The sequence below is a fragment of the Phragmites australis genome, chromosome 2 (genome assembly GCF_958298935.1).
Source record: "Phragmites australis chromosome 2, lpPhrAust1.1, whole genome shotgun sequence".
Taxonomy (NCBI): Eukaryota; Viridiplantae; Streptophyta; class Magnoliopsida; order Poales; family Poaceae; genus Phragmites; species Phragmites australis.
Window position 1 is genome coordinate 3621594 of NC_084922.1, and position 22122 is coordinate 3643715.

A 22122-nucleotide genomic window follows, 5' to 3' on the forward strand; every position below is an offset into this window, starting at 1 on the left:
GAAGAGCTTGAAGTATTCTTCTCACCATTTGATCATCGTTAATTGGCATCAAACCTAACCCAATGATCTCATTAACAAGAATATTCAAACATGAGTACATATCATTAGCACTTACATAGGAAAATTGTTTGATGCTATTGAGCTTAATAACAAGCACATGATATTTTTCATTAAGTATATCCTTTGTACTTTCACGTATTTCAATAAGACTAGTCCAAATATCATATGCATTGGTGAGAGAATAAACACGATTAAATACATCAATATCTAAAAATGATAAAATTATACTCTTCACCAATGCGTCTAATTGCCTCTTCTTGTTGGTGATGCGAGGTCTTATCCCTTCCTCGATGACTCTCCAGACATCTAGATCTTTGGCTTGTAAATAACAAGACATTAGAATTTTTCAATGGGGAAAATTTGTGCCATCGAAAAGTGAAACGCTATGGTATCTATCCCAACTCTAAACGTCAGAACTCTAGAATGTTAATCCTATCAAGTGCACGAGGCTCTGATACTAATTGTGAGGAACAATGATGTCTTAAGGGGGATGAATTAGAACACTTAGAAACATAAACCAATTTGACTCCAAAAACTTCACAAGATAAACCTATCTCAATTTCTATGTAAATATGCTCTACGTTTATCTAGTGTGTTTACTCTACCGCTAAGAGCATTGCAACCTACTCTAGCAAGGTAAATTATAAGTATGTAAATGCGAAAACATAAATAGGGTAAAGAGACAAAGTCGGCATAATGGATGTTTATCCCGTGGTATTGATGGCATGAATGCCACCTCTAGTCCACATTGGAGCTCCACAAAGAATATGCTCCTAGTCGGCATGACTCTTCCGGTCATAGCTTTTGAGCTACTAAGTCACCGAGACAAGGTCTCAAGCACGATGAGCCACTAAGCCACCAAGACAAGGTCTTACCACTAGCCTCTTTTCGAGTCACTTACTGCTGTGATCACTTTAGAGCTTGAGCCACCAAGACAAGTATCTCCGCGTTCCCGTACACGTGTCTTACCACCGCTACACATCAAGTTGGAGAGTTAACAAGCTTGGGCCACTAAGGCCTAAGATGCCAATGAGTCACCAAGACTACAAAGCACCGACGTAACACCCAGTACAAGCTAGAATCACTCCTTGATCCCTTGTTCAAGCTGCAACACATAGCTCTAACTCACTCTAGGCCTATAAGCACTAAACAGTCTCTAATATTGTAATTAATTGCCTTGGATAATCACTTCAAGCTTTGGTGGCTTGAATATTTTCTCAAATGTGTATGAGCTTACTCTAGACTCCCACAGTATGTCATACCTTCAAATGACAGAGTGGAGGGATATTTATAGCCTCAAACCCGCAACCTAGGCATTTTCTCAATGGCTCAGAAAAGCTATTAACACCACATGATCCGGTGAGAACAGTAGTACTAATGTCGTATCATCCGGTGAGACAACCTCAAAAACTAGATGTTGGACTTCCACTCAAAATCTATGTGAACACTGAATACTCCAGTGTGCCTTTAAATCTATCACCAGACCTTCCGGTGAGTTATCTTGAGCCATTCAAGCTTTTGCGGCCTCTCTGTGTAAAATACTCCAGTGCGTTGATCCAGTGTTCATTCTATTCACACTGGATCATCCGGTTATTTAAACCTTCTCTTCATTTCCCTGAAATTGTTTCGGTGCAACTCTTTACGATCACTGGACTATGCGATGAGTTGATCTTCATTCTTCAGCACTTACAGTCACCTCTCCAAGAAATGTTTCGATGCTATATTCCGGTGTGCACAAACCAAACACCAGACCATTCGGTGGGTTGATCTTCAGTCTTCTACACTTGCATTCTTCTCTGCAAGAAATACTCCGGTTTTACCCTATGCAGATCACCGAACTGTCCGGTAAGGTTTTCGCCATCTCCCCCTTCGTCAAAAATACTCCGGTGAATTCAACACACAGAGCACCGGACTATCTGATGAGACTATCAATCTCTATGCATAATGCTCCGATGAGTGTAAACTCCTCTGTATCGAACCTTCCGATAGGGCAAATCTTTCTAAGACTTCTCCTATTCAATCAAATTTTGTCCTAACTACGGTGGCTTCTTGATGTATTGCATCTATAAGAACTACTAACATATATTCTTGATAAATATGTTAGTACCAATAACTATGTTATTATTAATCATCAAAATCACAATTATGACTTAATAAGACTATTTTGCTACACACGCGTGTGCTCCACGTTGAGTCGGTCTCACTCCGATCGGATCAGACCGGCACGTAAGGGTGTGTTTGGTTTTATGAATGTGATTTCGTATAACTATATCGTAGATATAAGTTGAGCGAAAGTAGATTAAGTAGAGATATATTTATTGAAAAATGAGTATTTGGTTAGCTGTATCTGTTTAAATAAGCTAAATTGAGTTTTTTTATTGACTAAATCTGATATCGTATCAGTGAATACATAAATTAATATTGTAACTAGTTACTTACGTAAAAATGATTTTATGACACTAACAAATAGACACGTCTGAATGAGTGAATACATGAGCTGGTTCCGTTGAACTAAGTTGTGATAGGTTAAGCTAAAATCGTATATTTGTATTTATTAAATTAAATTAAAATAGTAGATATGGGTAACTAAACATATATATTTTTAAAAATATTATGTATTTAGTGGGACCAGGCTGGTGCTAATTCGGGCGACCTAACACAGCCTAAGTCCCCCTGGGTCGCGGTCGCCGGCTCAGCTCAGATCAGTAAGCTTGATTGATTCATTTCCCACTTGACACCCATGGAGTTCCCGCACCGCCACCACCACGGCAACCGCCGCGACGAGGACGAGGACGACCGCCGCGGTCCGCCGCCCCCCGCCTACGGCTACGGCCAGGATCCGCCTCTTGCCCCGTACGGTCGCGCACCCGACAACGCCGACCCCTACGGCCGCCCACCGCCCCCCTCCGCGTACGGCGAGGGAGGTGACGCCTACGGCCGCCACCCGCATCCCCCGGCCTACGGCCGCGAGGACGACGGATACGGCCGCGCGCTCCCGCCGGCCTACGACGCCGGAGCGGGCGGGTACGGCAACGTCGTCCACGTCTCCCACGAGGTCGGCGATGAGAGGCCGCACTACGGCGGCGGTGGCTACGGGGGTGGCGGATCGGACTACGGCCGCGAGAGCCGCCCGCACCAAGGCGGCGCCGGATACGGAGGTGGCGGATCCGAGTACGGCCACGAGAGCCGCCCACACCACGGCGGCGGGGGCGGCGGTGCCCCGCCGGTGAGGCAGCAGACGTTCAGGATCTTCTGCAAGGCCGGCGCGGAGCAGTACAGCCTCGCCGTCCGCGACGGCGAAGTCTGCCTCGTCCGCACGGATCGTGACGACGACGCGCAGGTACGGTTACAACTATGCTATGGGGAAAGTCAATTCGACGCTCTGCCAAGATCACTCTTTTTTAGGTTCTTGTGCTGTTAGATTTTGATGTAGACATGTCCTGATCTTGGATTCTTGGTGAGTGATCCCAAATGCAAGAACTCATCTTGGGATCTGGACCGAGACCTTCGGTCTTCCTCGTAAATTTGGCTTCTTTGATGATGCTATCTTCCCTTGTCTTTTTCTTTCTAGGGAACACTAAGAAAATCATCCCTTTTCTCTGTGCATTTTACATCTTTCTGTAATAATTTTCATGAGCTTGCCTGTGTAATGTGTAATTGTGTATGTATGCGATACTATGTGCAGCACTGGATCAAGGACATGAAGTACAGCACGAGGGTGAAGGATGAGGAAGGCTACCCTGCCATTGCCCTCGTCAACAAGGCCACCGGAGAGGCTCTCAAGCACTCCCTCGGCCAGTCCCACCCTGTAAGTCAGCACCTGCCAATGCTAAATGCTTCGATCCATGCTTCTTCATACAATGATTCATTCTACTTTTACATTCATCGTCCAACTGCATTATCACCGGTGCCTGTTGAATATGGGTCTTAGATATACAACTTTGATACTCATGCCCACCTGAATATCAAGTGAACTTGTGTGCACAAACTCCATGCTGGCTCGCATTGCACTAACTTGCATCCATGTGCACATGGCACTTCTTCTCTGGGTGTCCATGTGCATGCAGTGTGACACTAGTCCTAAAATAATTTGGTAATTGCTATGGGTTTTCGTGGTACGATTATGTCCTCACACTCATCCCAGCTGCACAATTAAAAAATTGTGAGCTTAGGTCCGTTGATCCTTACTCCTGCTACTTTCAATGGACTTGCTAGGTTCGCCTGGCCAGCTACAATCCAGACTATATGGATGAGTCCGTCTTGTGGACAGAGAGCAGAGACGTTGGGGATGGATTCCGCTGCATTAGGATGGTGAACAACATCTACTTGAACTTCGATGCTCTCCATGGTGACAAGGACCATGGTGGCGTGCGTGATGGTACCACCCTCGTTCTGTGGGAGTGGTGCGAGGGTGACAACCAGCGCTGGAAGATTGTTCCCTGGTGTAAGTTCTCTTGATTTTGGGCTGCATGTTTATTTCATCCTATTGCTTCAATTGAATTTCACGTACTGACCATCTCACTCAAAATTGTAGAAAGTTAATAATCGTCTCTATATCGATGGCATCTTTTGTTGATAGAACAACAGTTCAATGTATTACCAACAGAAGGACCATTATTGATAAGTCAACAGTTTGATTTATTCCAAGACAAAATTCAACACTTTGATTGCTAGTATTTTGTCTCGCAAAAAAGTTCCGTAAGATAAAAATGAATAAGCCGTATAAGAACTGAAATGTTGCAAAATCTGACATCATGTCCTGGCTGATCTCATCGAAAATCTTCCACATGTCTTGGCTAATCTCATGTTAAATGTATGCATCAAATATTTGGACTACCCTGAATAGTACGTGCTGCTATTCAAAAGAACATGATACTCTTCTCAAAGTTGGGTCTAATTTGTGGTTGGTTTCTTCTGATTGCAGGAGCAAATGTGTGGCTGTGCTCGTGCAAGCAGCGTCTATCTTAATAAGCTGAGTAACTATCGTTTCTGGAATAATGGGCGCCTCAGATGTGCCTGCGTGAATAGTGTTCCCTTCCGTTTCCCTTCTCTGTATCTGCTTGGTTTGAACAGCTCTATGATTTGTAATGTTGCCTTGGACTAAGTGGTTACTTTGTTGTATGAACCGTCGGTTGGACCAAGTGTGAGGGTGTATGAACAAATGGAATAATGGGCGCCTCAGATTTGTAATGTAAGCATTGCTCCTGCCCTGGACATATGTGCTGATTGGTATGCTAGAAAATGGCTTGTGTCAAGCACGAACATGCTGGACATTTTCAGGTGCTGCTACGCCTTCACCTGTATTCACCTACGAGCGTGTTAGTCAGTGAACCCCAGCTGCTAGGCGCATCTGGAGTTCATACTGGACCTCGCTGAATGCAGGAGTGGGACTAGAGTTTCATCAGAACTTTTCTGCTCCTCGCTTCATCACACTAGTACACGACACACGGTTGCTCCATATGCTGTCGCATCGTGCAGGACGGTGCATTGTGTTCGTGCCGGTAGGGTGATGTGATAGCAGCTGCTTTATTCCTGTTTCAGCAAGCACATGATGTTGCACCTTGACAAAGCAGGTGCTCCACCCGAAAATGTCGGGACGAGGAATATGCTTGTGCCCGCCGGAAAGATATGCCCGTTTGCAAGTGCTGTTCTGTGAAGGTAATATGAAAGCGCCGCGCCCTTGCGGCCAGACGCGGCATCCACGTCAGCGCAATTGTTTTTGGTCGCTCGATTTGTATCTTGCGGTCGTCGTTCCGTCCGCTGGACTCGCTGCTTGTGCGTCCCATGTGCCAGTACGGGGTTCACGGGAAGCTTCTGGTCGTGCTTCGTGTCCAACTGTGCCTGCGCCCTAGTCACGCTTCGCCCGCGCGGCGCCCGGTCAAGAGTAGCTGGGGAAAGCGGCCCCCACCCCTTCCCCCGGATTGGCTTGCCACGTTGCGTCGCCTGCAGGCGCTGGTGTGGGCTCCACTGAGCAAGTGTGTGGGTCTCAGCAAGCGGGCTGGGTGTAGCTCAGGCATTAGAATACAGGCCCATGCCACTCTCTTTCCTTTTTATCTCTGTTGTTTGCGAGGTATACTTCTTAGCTGCTTAGCCTTCGCCGTTGGTTCCTTGTCTTCTGGCTTGACTGCTTGGTTAGTGGTTGTGCTCATGCTTGCGGTACCTGTTAGAATCCTGGTGGGCTGGGTTGTTTCGGTGGTTGTTTTTGATTGTCTATAACCATATTTCTCCTGCTGGCTCCTTTTTGATTTGTTACCCTTTTGGGTGGTCGTTTTTTATGGCGGCTCCCCTTTGATTTGTTACCCCTTTTGGGTGGTCACTTTCTATGTTGATGGAATCGATAGAAGGTGTTGCTTGCTCTTTTCCCCTACACTCCCTGGATTACTTTCCAACGTTTTCTTATGCTGGTTGGTTGTATCTATTTTGACGATTTTAAGGTTCTCATGGTCTGTTTCTATAAGTCTTTGTTTGGATATTTGGCTCATGTGCCGTTTGTTCCGTCCATCACTTTTGGTTCCTTCGTGCAGCTGACTGTTCTTCCTGTGTTTGTTTATTTCTTTGTGTTTGTTTTGTCGCGTGTTTGTTTGTTCCTCCTTTTGATTGAATACGTATGACCTAATGCTGCTCCCTCCTTACTGCTTGTTGGTTGGATATATAGCTTTCCTTTTATAAAGTTTGTTTGTGTACACAGGGAAGGGGAAAAAGAACGCCAAGGGATGGAGCATAAATTGAACTCTCTTTTTTTACTTTGGTTATGCTCCCTTACATATTGCAGCGACAGAGTAGTGAAAGCGGACCTGCTCCGATCTGCTCTTCCTCGTCGTCTCTGGTATGCCTTGTTAATTGAAGATCTAAGTTCTTTTTTAAAGTTTATTTACATGTGCAGTGAGGAGAATATGATCATTTCCCCCCTCCCTGGGGTGAGCTGTGCTTTACTACCTATTACAGCGAAGGAGTAACGAAGGGGGATCCGTTGCAGTTTGCTTCTGTTCGTCACTTTAGGTATGGTACTATTGGCACCCTGTTTTCTCCTACTTTCTAGAAAATAGGAAATTAATGTGCTGGTGTGTGCTTATTAGGCTAATGGGTATCCTTCATTTCCGCGCAGCTTTCTTCCTATTGTAGATCTTCGTGTTGTTCTATCTGCAAGGAGTGTGCCACAAGGTCGAGTTTGCTACTTTGGGTAAGATATGGTTCCTCCTTTTAGTGTCCCTGAGCAATTTGTTCATACCTATGTTATGTGAAGATCTTATTGTCTATTGGTTGATGTGTTAAATTATTAGCCATATTTTACTTATTACATATGTTATATTATTCTGTTATGCATAGTATCACGACGGATAGAATGTTCCATCCTTTTTCTACCTTTTTCTTGTCCCTTTTTCCTTCACTCTATTTTCCTTTTCACCCCTTCCTATTTTCATTTTACCCTCTCCTCCTTTTACTACCTGGTGAAAAAAACCCCTAGCCAGAGTAACATGGGGTAACCATATGTTTGCTGTTGGAGCCTCGTATATCTCCCTCCTACAAGCTATCATGGTTAGGTGCTGCTTGCCATACGCTTCATTGCTCTGTGAAGTTGTTGAATATGGAAGTGTTTTTTATGGAGTGGAAGTTGAATTGCCTTTGTTGAACTTCCAAAGTAGCCCACGCCAATTATTTTTCTGGTCATGCGCTGAGGCAGGGTGTGCAGCTGCTTATGGGCAGGTCGCTCTTCAAGTTGTTGCCTGCCTTCAGAGCATATATGGTTTCGTTGTGGTTGATTCTAACTTTCAAAGGTTAGCTTTAAAAAAAAAGGTTATGATGTGCTAAGTATAGCTGTTGAATCTCTATGTTTACCCAGTATGGTTGCAAGTCATAGGGATGGTGGTTTGTAGTGCTCTAATCAACTAGAGATGCAGCCTCACTATTCCTTGAAGGAGCTTGTATTGTTTAAATTGTTTTTATTTTTCACTTGCAGTGCCGTCTTCCCCTGATTTGTTCACTGTATTGTACATAGCTTGCTTTGCTAAACATTCTACTATTGATCAATAAATACCAACTTCACTATCCACAAACCATCAAAAAAAGCATTCACTAACATTTCTGCCTTGTATTGAACATTTCTGCCTTGTATCATCGACTTAAGAGTCTCTTTTCATTGCTTGTTCATTTTCCTCTCCCCTCGATTGGTCCCTACATAAACTTGTGTTTTCCCCATTGATAGCTAATGGAGACATGTACAAATCAGCCATACGATGACACTGATGCTGCGTCATGTGCGTTCGTCGACCTTGCCCTTTGATCCTACCTCTGTTTAGTGTATTTAGCGCATGTTATTTCTAAACTTACCAACTTCATACCATTCCCCACTTTTTCTCTTTTTTCTTCCTTCCCCTCTCCCCCCTCCCTAAACCTGTCTCCCGTGGCTACTATTTCAGTTACATCTAGAATCTTCATCTGCACACCCCACGTGGTCTAGGAGCGGAACTAACAGAAAATGAAGTATGTTCCTTAACCATACAATTCTAGATTTGCAACAAAAATTATTGCATGCCTAGATATAACTAGGTGTTATTGGTCAATAGGTGATCTTGTGCAAGACGCTGCGCACCACTGCCCCTTAATTCTGACCCAGTTGAATGCTGCCACAAACATTGGAAATTACTAGATCAACAAAGATTGATCATAACAGGTGATGGTATCAGTTTCTAGCATGATTACATTCCTCTTGCCCCTGGTAATAGTACTTGCCTTCACTATCTAAGCCATGTTTATTGCCGTGCTATTCTAGGACTATTAAATAGCAACGGATGATCATTAGAATGTGGGAGGTTCTGCCAATATTACATTGACGCGTTGAAAGGTACGTACGCTTACCACGCTATGTCAGTGCTCCCCGTAATCTATAACATATATTATCAAGCCAAGATTTGGAGAGCTCTGAGGGGTTCGGATACTGTTTGAGAGTACTACTGTTTTCTCTATAATTAAATAAATGTGTTAAATATTGATAAATTCATAAATAAATATTGAGATATCCTAAATTGGTGAACCTAATTTTTTAATCTTATTTTGTCATGCGTTGTGCAAAAAAAAAAAAGGCGTGGCGTAAGCGCGCCAATCAGACTAGTATCATTGCGTCTCTTTATGCCCCTCCCCCTTTTTAGTTCCCCCCTCTGCGCTTCACCCTTTTTCCCCACCTAATGCAAATAAATGATTAATTGTCTATTGCAGCATGCTCATTATCTAACTAATCATTTATGTTGCTTCTTCGTGTCTTTCTATGGTGGTGCCCCACTATGTTGCACCATGGCCTATATTCTAATTCAAATATATCACTATATAGCTTCTTATCCTCATTGCTCCTATTTTGGCGCACCTGGCTACAAGTGTAGATATTGTCATGCTATATTTTTGCTTGGGGAAAGGGTAAAATCTGATTCATCCATAAGAAACATAGAATAATTTACAATTCTTGCTGTAAAGGAGGAAGATTTCTATATGACCTTTTAGAAAGCGACCTGAACCCTTGAGTAGCTTGGGTAAATTCGATGGTGATGCTTGTTCCAAAAAGTTTTTAAAAAATATACTTCAGTACACCTGTTTATTTGCCTTTACATCAATGGGGGCACACATAGACCGCTCTATGAACGATGTTCGCAGTCCACCTGTTTTCAAAATTAATGGCCAAATCCATCACCAAATTGGGTCTCTACTTCCACATGATGGAAATCCTTCTAAGTTCATACAATTATACATATATGATACTACCAATGAAGTTAGGAACATGTTGCATGCTTTGAATCCGGACGAAAGACCTAATGACCCTTTGGACCCAATAATAATTGAAGATCTAACAAAAATGTTAGATAACCACAATCCATTTGCAAAGAAATTCAGGCTTTCAAGAGATAGGCTAAGAGATCATGGCAATGAAGAGTTCATTATTAGGATCATGGGCGCGAAAGAAGGTGACACAGTGCAATATAACTTACCTACGACTGATCAACTTACCATGCTTGTTGTTGGCGTCTTCACATTAGATTCAAGCGAGACATAGTAATACAAAGTCATGTTGGCCAGCTCCAACAAATATCTGCGTTGCACCCTACTTACGTGTCACTTCAGTATCCCCTTCTCTTCCCATATGGTGAACATGGTTTTCCAGCCCTATAGTGGTGTCAGGCCCCCTTGTACGAGGACGCGTGCTAAAATGGCAATGCAGGACTACTTTCGCTATATGTTACACTATAGAAAAAAAGTCAACCGAATACATATTTATGCTATGGTGCTCTATCCAGCTAGGCCAAAGTCGAAGCTCATGCATGCATAAACGAGTTAATACTATGGTACGTACTTAGGAACCAAGCAAAACTTAGAGTAGAAAACTTGCAAGGTATAACTGATGCTGTTAGTCGTGGTTGTATAGATGGCAATGAGATTGGCAAAACTATATTACTAGCTTCACACACTGGCGGTAGACGATACATGATCCAAAATTATCATGGCAACATAGCAATATGTAGAGTGTATGGCTCACTAGATTTCTTCACGACGTTTACGTGCGATTCAAAATGGCTAGAAATCTCTGAAGCACTAAGTTGTTAGCCAGGCCAAAAGTCAACAGACAGAGCTGATATTATCATGAGAGTATATAACATGAAACTCGAATGTTGGGATCGAAGTCCCAGACAAGATGGGGCCTTCGGGGGTAGAACTAGCGAAGGCCCGTTATGTGACGTGTACTGGAGAGTGAACAGTCTGGAATCCTGTTTACGTTTACACTGTGGCTCTATTTATAGCCCACACCCCCGCAATCACAGACCCGGTTTACACTTATTACCCTCTAACCTAATACATTTCTGGAATATCCGGGGGCAATATGGTACAATTAAACATGGTCCTATAATCACAACAGTGCCCATGACAGCTGGGCCCATTATCCGGCTATTTCTCAACCGAAGGGTGTCGAAATCATCTCCGTCCAGCCTTCCGATGAGCTGCCTCTACCATCTCCAAGCGAAGCCTTGATCTTGTCTTCGCCACCACCAGGCGAAGGCCTGGCTCGGTCGTCACCACTTCCAGGTGAAGGCCTGGTCCCGTCTTCGCTGCCTCCTGTCGAAGGCCTGGAGCGCGAACTGTAGCTTCGCCGGGTAGTCGGGGCAGACCAGTCTTCGCATCCATCGGACCAGTTGTGGATGACTCCAACTCCAACTAACTTCGCAGTTGCCCTCAGGTATGGGGACGGCTGGGGATGATCCCCAACATCGAAGAACTTTTAAAAGATATAAAAACTGGTGTAGTGTTTGGCCCCATTAATGCAGGTGCGTGCTGTTGTTTACCATAATGTATTTTCCAAGATTCCTCTCTATTGATTCAAAGTTCAACAATACTTACACTACTTTATCCTTACTACCCATCAAATTTATCCTCACATCCACAATACTACACACCGTTGAATTCCAAATCATGGCCTCCTGCATGCACACATTATTACATGAATCCACATTGTTTTGAGCCATAAATTTTCGTCAATGTAGATTCAATTGCGTAGACATATTATAATCATAACATGCCTAATTTTTTCTATATTTTTTTTAAAATTCTTTTTTACTTATGTTTTTATTATTAATTAACTAATTTATGTATCTAATTTTGTGGTTGAAGTTAAAGATGGACAGAGCATGGATATACGATACGCCAAGATATGGAGAAATATACATCAAAAGACTTTCTGCTTTTAATGAAGCCGCCAAGAAGGACGCTTTGACTAAGAAGAAAGGAAATATATTGTCTATGTTCTGACTGCAAGAACCAGAAATTATAGATCAAATCAAGCATAATCAAATCACACTTGATCTTGAGATATTTTGTCGAGGATTACACATGTTGGTACAATCAACGAACAACGTACAAGCAAACCAAATGACGACATCGCTGCTGATCAAGTGGATGGTGAGGATGAGGGAGTCGAAGACAACATTGATGTTATGGTGGATGATGATACTGATTTTGATCTGGAGGAAATATTGCGCCACGCAGAACCGCATATTTTAAGGGACACGAGAACTTTAGATAATTTTGAGGCGTTACAGAAGGCATCGAAGGAACTTTTGTATGAGGAATTGAAGGGCTGTGATAAGGAGTTTACGGTGTTGCATTCGGTGCTTGAACTTCTAAGGTTGAAGGCCAGCAATGGATGATCCGATAAGAGTTTCTCAGATCTATTGAGTCTCCTGGCAAACATGCTTCTGAAGCCTAACTCCTTGCCCACCACCACTTATCAGGCGAAGAAGCTTATCTGCCTGTTGTTATTGGATGTAAAAAAAAATACATACATGTCTGAACCACTGTATCCTTTACTGTAAAGAGTACGAAGCCATGGATAGATACCCAATATGCAATGCAAGTCGGTACAAGAGGAATGATGATTGTGAGGACGAAGATGCTTCCGCCAAAGCGAAGAAGAAGAAGAGTAATGCTGGTCATGACGAAAAAGACACTTCTTCCGATGCGGAGAAGAAGAGAAAAAGTCCTGCCATGGTGATGTGGTACCTGCCAGTGATCTCCCACTTGCAGCGTTTGTACACGAACCCTAGGGGCTCTGAACTTATGTGTTGGCATTTCGATAATAGCAAGAATGATGGAACTAAGCTTCGACACCTCGCTGATGCTAGCCAATGGAGAAAGTTCGATGCCATGTATCCAGATTTCGCTGAAGAACCAAGGAATGTAAAGTTCGCGTTGAGTGCCGATGGAATGAATCCTTTCGTTGACATGAGCACCTCACATAGCACTTGGCCAGTGGTCCTGGCCATCTACAACCTTCCTCTATGGCTATGCATGAAGCGTAAGTACCTTATACCGTCCATTCTTATCCAAGGACCGAAACAACATGGCAATGATATAGATGTGTTTCTAGAACTACTGATGGAAGATATGGCGAAACTGTGGAACGATAGGGTCCGGATGTGGGATGAGTTCCGACGACAGTACTTCATGCTGAAAGCCATGATTTTCATTACCATCAATGATTATCCTGCCTTTTTTTCTCTATCGGGACAGGTTAAAGGGAAGTAAGGATGTGTAGTGTGCTTGATGAAACCGCGTCTATGTACCTTCCGTACTCACAGAAGGTAGTGTACACGCGACATTGATGGTGCTTACTCAAAAATCACAGATACCACAAGATGAAGAAACATTTTGACTACACGATTGAGCAAGGTACTGACACAAAACCTCGCAGCAGGGCACTAGTGTTTGAAATGGTTAGGAGCATCAAGGTTATTTTTGGGAAGCCGTTGAAAGGTAAAAAGAGGAAGAAAAGTGAGACGCCGACCGGCATGCTGGAAGGACTTGGACGTTCCCCACAGTATCGATGTCATGCACGTTGAGAAGAATGTATGTGATAGCATCCTTGACCTCTTACTGGACATACCAGGAAAGACAAAGGATGGAATCAAGTCACGTAAGGATTTGGTGTATTTTAGAATCAGGCCAGAGCTACACCCTGAAGACAGACCAAATGGGAAGCATTATCTTCCCCCAACTAGCTACTATCTGACACCTGAGGAGAAAAAAGCATTGTGCAGGTGCTTACGTGGGGTGAGAGTTTTGAGTAAGTAGCCGCTTGGTATTGGTTTTTCACAGGTGGTTACTTAAGATAACCGCCTGTGGAAATCTATTTCCACAAGCTGTTTTCCTAAAGAACCGTTTGTGAAAACATGTTGTAAATTTTCACAGGCGATCTATTTTGCGCATGTGGAAATTGTTCATTTCTACAGGCCTTTGATCATAGGCGGTTGCGCTAAACGCATGTGAAAACCGGTTACGAATCGTCTCTGAAAATAGTTTCTGTAGTAGTGAGTGAATCATCTGATTTTCCCTCCACTTGAATAAGTGATTTACATCATAAATATTTATTTCAAAGGAGGTCTTGCCACACCTCCTCTTCAGTGAGCAGTTTGTACAACCATTACAGTAGAGTAGTGTTTTGAATGTCTAAGTCCAGAATTCCTAAACTCCTTTGTTCTTTAGGTTGGCACAAGACTTTCTATTTAGCCAAGCGGTATTTCTTTTTTAACTCACTTTGCCAATAAAACATGAATGAAAGTAGTCTTAAGTCTTTTTAAACCCCTCTTGAAATTAAGACAAATGATAACATATATATAGGAAGACCGCTCATAACCGAGCTAAGAAAGACGAATATACCCTCACGGTTAAGTATTGGCCCTTTCAGCTTGAGACCAAATATATACTTTTCCCCCTCTGCACCATGCATGCATAGCAAGAAACCGTACCGATCACTTAAAAAAAGGCAGCATATCAATTAAGACAATGGACTGAAAAGTCGTCAACAGACTGCGGAACCGAAAGCATATGCACGCATGCATGGATATAGGAGTACAAAATATCATACGAGATCGATCGGCATTTTCATGCAGCTAGCGAGTTAGCGACAAAGAATTGAATGAAAAGAAAAGCTGCGAAGTGGACTCCCCTTAATTATTATCTGTGGCCCACCTTGCATGCTCCTCCGCTGACCGCACTCTTAATTTTCAACATTTAATTTCATCAACCAATCGGGCGATGCATGAATACAACCGGTGCTATATATATTGAAGCTTAACTAAATAACTGAAGCGCACATATATTTATTATATTCTGCAGAAAGCTCTGCATGTGTTCTCTTTAATTAGATGCTATAGAATTGTGAACAAATATTTCTAAAAGGGTCGGTCTAGGCAACATTAGATAATATTTCCTAGACGGCTTGATCTCCATCTTGAGCATGCATCGCAACGCAAATCCAACGACTAGGAAATTTGAGTGTTGGCAACCAAGCAAAAAACCAAGTGTAATATAGCGATAGCGTTTACAGAAATAAAAGATGACCTTGTTCCTCCACTGAAGGTTATGTATATATCTATCTGATTGATCTTTTTTTTGGGAAAGATGTAGGCATATACTCTTCTTAAAATCAACGGGCTATTGGATTTTAATAAGATGACATGCCTACATCTCTAGAATATGAAATTAAAAAAGAAAGGATAAGTACTATATATAACTCCATATCAAGCGACATCAACCGTGGGCACAATAATGTAGCAGCTAGTCTAATTTCCATTTTACTATCTCTGGTTAAAAAAGATGTTCATTGTTGTATTTTATGCACTCAAACTATTTAAAGTTAATTTCGTCAACCAATATCTTTTTTTAATAATCAAATTTAGTGGTCAAAATCGTGTTTTAGTGATTATGTCGATATCCAATATTATCATATTTTGCGTCTTGAGTGGTCACAGTTGGTCAACATAGGTGTTGTTCATGAAGCTAGTGGTTTCTTCCTGTAAATCAAGTCTCAATTAAGCATTATAATTAACTCTGGAGCAAAATTGAATTGAGAATAGTTTGTTAAAAAGTTACTATATGTGGAACCAGAGGAAGTTCAAAAAACAAAGAGACTGATCTTAATATTTATAAGGATATCTTTAGTAGCACTTCTCAAAATATACTCCACCTTTGTCAAATACATCATGTCGTTTGAAACATAGATGTAACAAAACTTCAGGAATGTTGACTAACGGTATCTTTTAAATATATTTGGAAAAGAAATCATTTGTGTTTAGATTTACCTCGAATACAAACCCATGAAATTACAATTCCGCTGGGTTTACAAATATATAACAATAGAAATTAGTGGTCAAGCTTGTGAAAAGATTGTGTCAATATCCACAATGATATGTGTTTGTGATGGAATAAGGTATTAACTATTATTATTATTAGATGAGTTACTATGCTTGGGAATCACGATGGCCATTCATTTGTTCAAATCCAATGATCAAGAATGAGAGGTACCGATTGAAAGATATTTAAATTGTGAACCGGTACCATAAAATAATGAACGAGGTACCAATAAAAAGATTAAGTTGTGGACCAGTTCCATAGTTTAGACAGGCCCATGGCCAAAGGTCCGGAGGGACCCATCTTGTATGCTGTTAGGATAAGTGCTAGTTACACAGGTCTAATATTAGTACTTCAATTACTTCAGTTGAACATAGTGGCAAGTCTAGAATAAAAATAATCAAGTGTCTTACTTATTAGGCAAAAGATCTAAGTGTCCAACTTGTTAAATCAGAGGTGTCATATACATGTGGTGTATATAATTGATCATAAAAAACGAAAAATTATCCGATGTCTTGTATACCCCTGAGCTTGAACGTGGATCTGCCCTGGTTGAAAGCTAAAGCCTCTGCCCTAGTGGTAGACAAGTAGTGGCATAAAGCGTGCAAACTTGCTTCTTCGCTAGTGTCGCTGGCACTCCTAAACATTAACGGAGAAAAAAAATCAGAAAAATAAAAAATAATGAAAAGCCATAGTGTGCTAAATGGCAGGTATTCGGTAAATGCTTCTAGGATTCCAACTTTGGCATTAGCAGCATGTCTTTCGTATCATCATCGTTTCATGGCATCAAGAGACAGCGGTGGCTTCGCGGGCTCATGGTATCGACAGACGATAAAGGCGCCCCATCGTGTCACATGCACGGCTTCACATCTGAGTCATAACATGGTCGACGTCGTGTTGTATGGGAATGGCCGGATAGGGCGACATCGCGTCGCGTCAAGAAGGGAAGGAGCAGAGAAGGAATGGTGCCGCGAGCTTGAGGTGGTGGATCTTGGGAGGCGAGACGTAGCTGCCAATGGACGCGCGGAGGGAGACACTCCAGCGACGACGGCCGTGTGCTCGTCTGGGGTTTGGACTGGCCCACTGGCTAGGATCGATCGTTGGCCTACCACAAGCGACTAAACGAATGGATAATAGGAGGTTGTGCTGGGAGAGTGGGAGCCTGGGAGGCCTGTTGCCTGTTGGGTCATGGGCCGTGCCCGAGTTGAGATGAACCACAGTAAGAAGAAACGGATCTAAATGGAAGAATTTGAAAATGATCCGAAAATACCTAAATCATTTTTGTTGAGTTTTCTCATTTCCTTTTTCTTTTTTTTAATATATTATTTTTTACTGCTACGGTTGGAAAAGTTTGAAACAATCTTTAGAATACCGAGAATTACCGAAACAATCTTTAGACTACCGAGAATTACCGTTTTCATCCGTACCGCTGGACGAAAAAGATAGCATGTCTGGCACTTCACCCGACTGGTCTGGAAAGCACGTAGGCCTGGAAAACCATGCACGCATGCATGTACAATGTGAGAGATTGATCCAGCACACCTTTAGGCTACAATTAATTACCTCCTTGAGAAGTAAAAAGGAAAGGAAATCTTCCATGCATGCATGAACAAATCTAGCGATAGCTGGCGACCGTCCGTTGTCTAGCTTAGTAACAGGCTAACAGCCCATGGTTTCTAGGGCTCGCGCGCAGGTAAAGCTCGAGTACGTCTGCATGCATGCGTGCACACCTGTCACTCCTCGTATACGCCAAATTGTCACGCACGGTTTTTGTGCAGCCAGAACTCAGGCTCTAGATAGATACATACATCAGATCATTCAGATGTGTCTACTGTCTACATACATAGAAACAGACAGCACACACATAGGTACAATTCACAAACACATTCTCCTTACACCTGAACTGATCGAGTGAAGGACACGACACAGTGCAGTGATCACCAGATCACGACGACCCGTCACTGGCCTTGTCCCAGAGGGACGCACACAGCTAGCCCCTGTGAGAACTATGTGAGTGCCGGTCTGTCTGCTTTGCATCACCAAGGCATGCAGATGCGCATGTCGACAAGGCCGCTGGCCACGCACCGCTTGCATGCATTCCTGCATGCAGACGAGACAGCCGGGGGAAGAATGCATGAGCGACGGATAAGTCCACAGGAATCACAAGCCGACGCAGGCAAAGAGGAAGAGAGCAGAGCATGCACACACCAGTCGCCAGCAGCCGCGGCCCCCGCGGGCGAAAGCGACCGTGTGCCGCACGAGGACATGGTCGGCACCGTTGGAAAGAACAAACGTCCATGGCCAGTAGAAACGGACAACACCGAAAAAAGGGTGGAGGCTTCAGTGGCAAGTGCCTTGTGGGCACACGCTTCAGGCCTATTTAAGCCCCCTGTCATCAATGGCTAATTGCCTCATAATAAATCGATCTGCATCCATCTTGGATATCCTTCTGAGAGTGGCAAATAATTAAGAAGTGTTCGTATATATATGTATGGTTCCACTCCGACTCCAGATTTCTTAATACGGTTGCTTGCTTAGCTTGTTGGTGCTCTTGATCATTTAAGGAGCTCGAGGAGCATGGGAGACCAGCAGCAGCAGTGGATGAGCGCCGGCGGCCTGGATCTGCCTCCCGGGTTCCGGTTCCACCCCAGCGACGAGGAGATCATCACCTTCTACCTCGCACCCAAGGTGTTCGACAGGAGCTTCACCGCCACGGCCATTGGAGAGGTCTACCTCAACAAGTCTGAGCCATGGGAACTCCCAAGTAAGCACCATTTATACCTATGCCCCGTTCGATCCATGCATGCTTGTGAGTTGTGAATTAACAGCGCTTGAATGCATGGTGCAGGGAAGGCGAAGATGGGGGAGAAGGAGTGGTACTTCTACTGCCAGAAGGGTCGCAAGTACCCGACGGGGATTAGGACTAACCGGGCCACGAAGGCCGGCTACTGGAAGGCTACCGGCAAGGACAAGGAGGTCTACCGGGCCGTAGACGGGGTGCCAGCGCTCGTCGGCATGAAGAAGACGCTCGTGTTCTACAAGGGCAGGGCTCCAACGGGCAATAAGACTAACTGGGTCATGCACGAGTACAGGCTCGAAGGCAGCGGCAGGCTCCCCTTCCCCACAAGCAGCTCCAGCAGCACCATGAAATCTTCTTCTTCTTCCAAGGTGGTAGCGGCAAGGGCACGCATATGCACTTCATAGTACCTGCTCCAGAACTCTATTTGCTTACCCTAATCTAATTCGCTGCTTATTTATAATTTTATATATGAAACTCTTGCAGGACGAGTGGGTGGTCTGTCGTGTATTTCATAAGAGCTCAGGGATCAAGAAGGCACCGGCGCTGTCGCACCACATGGCCATGGCCGCCGTCGGCGCTGATCAGAGGATCATGAGCTTCCCCATTTCCATGCAGTTTCCCATGGGACAAGAGGACTTCGCCGTTGACTCCAACGCACTGCGTCCCCTCATGGACCCTGAGGCGTTGTTCTACTCCACCGCCGGAGCGAGCTCCTCGTTGGTGCCGCCCGCGCTGCCACCTCTGGCAGGCATGGGTAGCGCCGGGCTTCAGATGAACGGCCTATTCGGGAACCCGATGGCCGCGGCGCAGCCAATGCCGTTTTACCAGCAGATGGGGATGGGAGCAGCAGGCGCCGGCGGTTTCACGGCCGGGCCGGAGAGCGGGCCGACGTCGATGGTGTCGCATGCACGACGCCGGGATGAGCACTGACGACCAAACCAACGCCGCCGAGATCTCGTCGGTGTGGTTTCTGCAGCCCCGTCGGCGGCGGCCACCATTGACATGGACGGCATCTTGAAGTACTGAAGAAGTGAAGATCGAAGCCGATCGACATCAAGGATCCTTTATATATATATATATCTATAGCTGCACCGCATTTGTGAATTAATGCATGCGAGTTCTATGCATGGTTTGTGTATATTTTCTTTGTAACTAGCTAAGCTAGTTCCGTCGTGAGTATATGTGTGTATGCATGTACCAGTATATTCACCATATGCATCTTTATTTGCATGCATGTATATGTGTGTTTGGCCTTAATAATTTGCAGATATGGTTATTATAAATCGATGCAAAGCATGGATGTACAGCTGCGTGATCATGTTGATTGATTGTGTTGCAAGGAGATTGCAGTTTGTAACATATTATCTTAAACTTATTATGTGACTTAATTATGTTCTTTAATTGTGAACTTTTGTCAGATTTACCATGAACTTGTATGCTTTTTTATGTTTTTTCAATGAGTGGATGTATGGCTGATCACGTGATGCGTCGCATATTTTCCCCAAAACTCGCTTAAAAACGGATGCAATGGACCCCACATGGAACCCTTTCATCCGGTCCCTATGTTTTCTCTTTTAGCATCTTCAAGAGATGTCCAAAAACTCACTCTCTATATTCTTATATAGGGAACTTTTCTAATAATATTTTCTCTTTAAATCTTTTTCATCTCTAACTGACTCCTAATATTATATTTTCTATATTTCTTCTCTTGTGTCACCGACGAGTGGATCTCACATATTATCTCTATCTTTCCTCTTTCTCTCTCCCCCTTTCCTCTTCACGAGCCGATGGAGATTCCCACCGCTGTCATCCACCACCTCCAGTCCTCGCTCCGCGAGGCCACCTCCACTCTCGACGCCGCACCCGCCCGACCCTCCCTTCCCCTCCTTCGTTGATGTCGTCGCGGCCTTTGAGGCGAGCACCTCCTCCTCCGCGGAGCTCTGGTGCGGGCGTTGCGGGAAGGCTCCTCTGCAGCATGTAGTCTGCCGTCTATGCCTACTACGGGTCGGCACCGGTGGGCGTGCACGGGGCAGAGGCGCTGGGAGCAGCGAGAGCCGCCGGGTGGAGTAACACAGACAGTTGGCGGCTTCGGGCGGGTCTTGTGTGGAAGTGCGGTGGGGTGCTGCTCTGACGATGGCGTGAACACGCCAACAATGAGCGACGATGTGTCAGCGGTGTTGCGATGCTGGGTCGTAGTGTGACCGGCTGCTCCCGTTGGAGGCCGTGGTGGCAACCGGAGCAGTGCGGACAGCGGCAGCTCTGGGAGCATTGAGCGGGCCAACGGTTTCTAGCACCAAGCCTGGTGATGGGTGGTGGAGTTGCAGGGAGTGCATTCGTGTGAGAACGAGGGGGTGGGCCTAGGGGTGTTCAGGCGTTTTGGGAGTGAGGGGTGCTCCTAACATGTAGCTAGTGAGAGCACTGATTTTGGGTGCCGGTAAGTTTTGGGCATTGGATTGGGGGTCTGTTGGAGGCATGTTTTGGACCAGATTCCCTATATTTGGCTGCAAAAAGCCGGATTGGGAACCTTTGGAGATGCTCTTACAATGTATCAACGGCACCCACTTCCCCATACCCTTCAAGGCTCGTGTTTTGGCACCTGTGTAACAGAAACCGAGGGAGAATCAAACCACTGGGGGATTATGTTGATGCAATCCCACCACCCAATCCCCTCCCACCTCACAAGGATTAATCTCTTGTTTGATTGCCCATTTGGCATTTGCTTGTTTACTCGGTTTGCTTGGGTTTTGTGTGTATCGTCGAACTCTGGATGTTGTGGTTGGGATTGTCAGGCATGCCATTGGCCTACTACCATTTTGGTATATGTGTGACAAAAAAACTGAAGAAAAACATATTAAAAAGTTTGAACACTATGCCTAGTTCTTTGAACTAAATGATCATCAATAGTTGCACTACGGTAGAAAATACATTGGACTGTCTGGACTTGTTAACAGTCACAAATATGAATTATTTAAGAGCTAAAAGCATGATAGACCAAAACTGAATAGCCATTCAAATCCACCACTATTGGTTTTATTATCTTCTGAAAGTTGTATATAGCTGAAAGACAAACAAAATTGTGATGCTTTCTAAGACCATCAAATTATTATTGTGCTGTGTGCAAGGTGGTCACCAGAATACTGGTCCATCTTCATCTACTATGTGAGCTATTTCTGAATCGTCATTGGAGAAATTAATTGGTCATCCACTGCAATCATAGTCAAACATGATCTGGTTAGACATTGTGCCACAAAAATTACTACTCTTTTAGGTAGAAACCATGCAAGAAGTAATTACTATATATTAGTAATAGTGTAAGACTAGAAGGAAAAGGTTATCTGCAAAAAAATAACATGCTCAAGAAGAGAGCCACTGTACAAATGCTAGAGCTGCAAGTAGAACTATGCAAATGCTACAATAGTCAACAGTCACGAGAAAATTGGTCATCAATCACTAGATTGTTGACGAACTTGAGTTACAGCCTAGAACTTGAGTAGTTGAGCCACCAAACTCGGTAGATGAACCACCGCGCACCACACAGCCATTGTACTATCCTCTAGTGCTATATTTGTGAGACAATGGCCAAATTGCTTGTTACACTT

At 44.1% G+C, this 22122-nt stretch overlaps 2 protein-coding genes across 4 annotated transcripts; both read left to right on the forward strand.

Moving 5' to 3' along the window:
• Positions 1 to 2719: 2719 nt before the first annotated feature.
• LOC133894961 (ricin B-like lectin R40G3) lies at positions 2720 to 5276 on the forward strand. The gene is made up of 4 exons (XM_062335169.1): positions 2720 to 3400; positions 3746 to 3868; positions 4276 to 4504; positions 4985 to 5276. Coding segments are annotated over exons 1-4 (954 nt in total). The 5' UTR covers positions 2720 to 2800; the 3' UTR covers positions 4987 to 5276.
• Positions 5277 to 6406: 1130 nt separating this feature from the next.
• On the forward strand, positions 6407 to 19819 carry LOC133894967 (NAC domain-containing protein 20-like). 3 transcript variants are annotated; one of them, XM_062335183.1, is made up of 5 exons: positions 6407 to 7059; positions 7166 to 7240; positions 18262 to 18487; positions 18572 to 18891; positions 19007 to 19819. In XM_062335183.1, the coding sequence occupies exons 3-5, from the start codon at positions 18301 to 18303 to the stop codon at positions 19451 to 19453; spliced, it is 954 nt and encodes a 317-aa protein (XP_062191167.1). In that variant the 5' UTR covers positions 6407 to 7059; positions 7166 to 7240; positions 18262 to 18300; the 3' UTR covers positions 19454 to 19819. The 3 variants fall into 3 exon arrangements, with proteins under 3 accessions (XP_062191167.1, XP_062191174.1, XP_062191183.1); XM_062335190.1 differs by lacking the exons at positions 6407 to 7059; positions 7166 to 7240 and adding an exon at positions 8804 to 8902; XM_062335199.1 differs by lacking the exons at positions 6407 to 7059; positions 7166 to 7240 and having other exon boundaries at positions 17998 to 18487.
• Positions 19820 to 22122: the final 2303 nt, after the last annotated feature.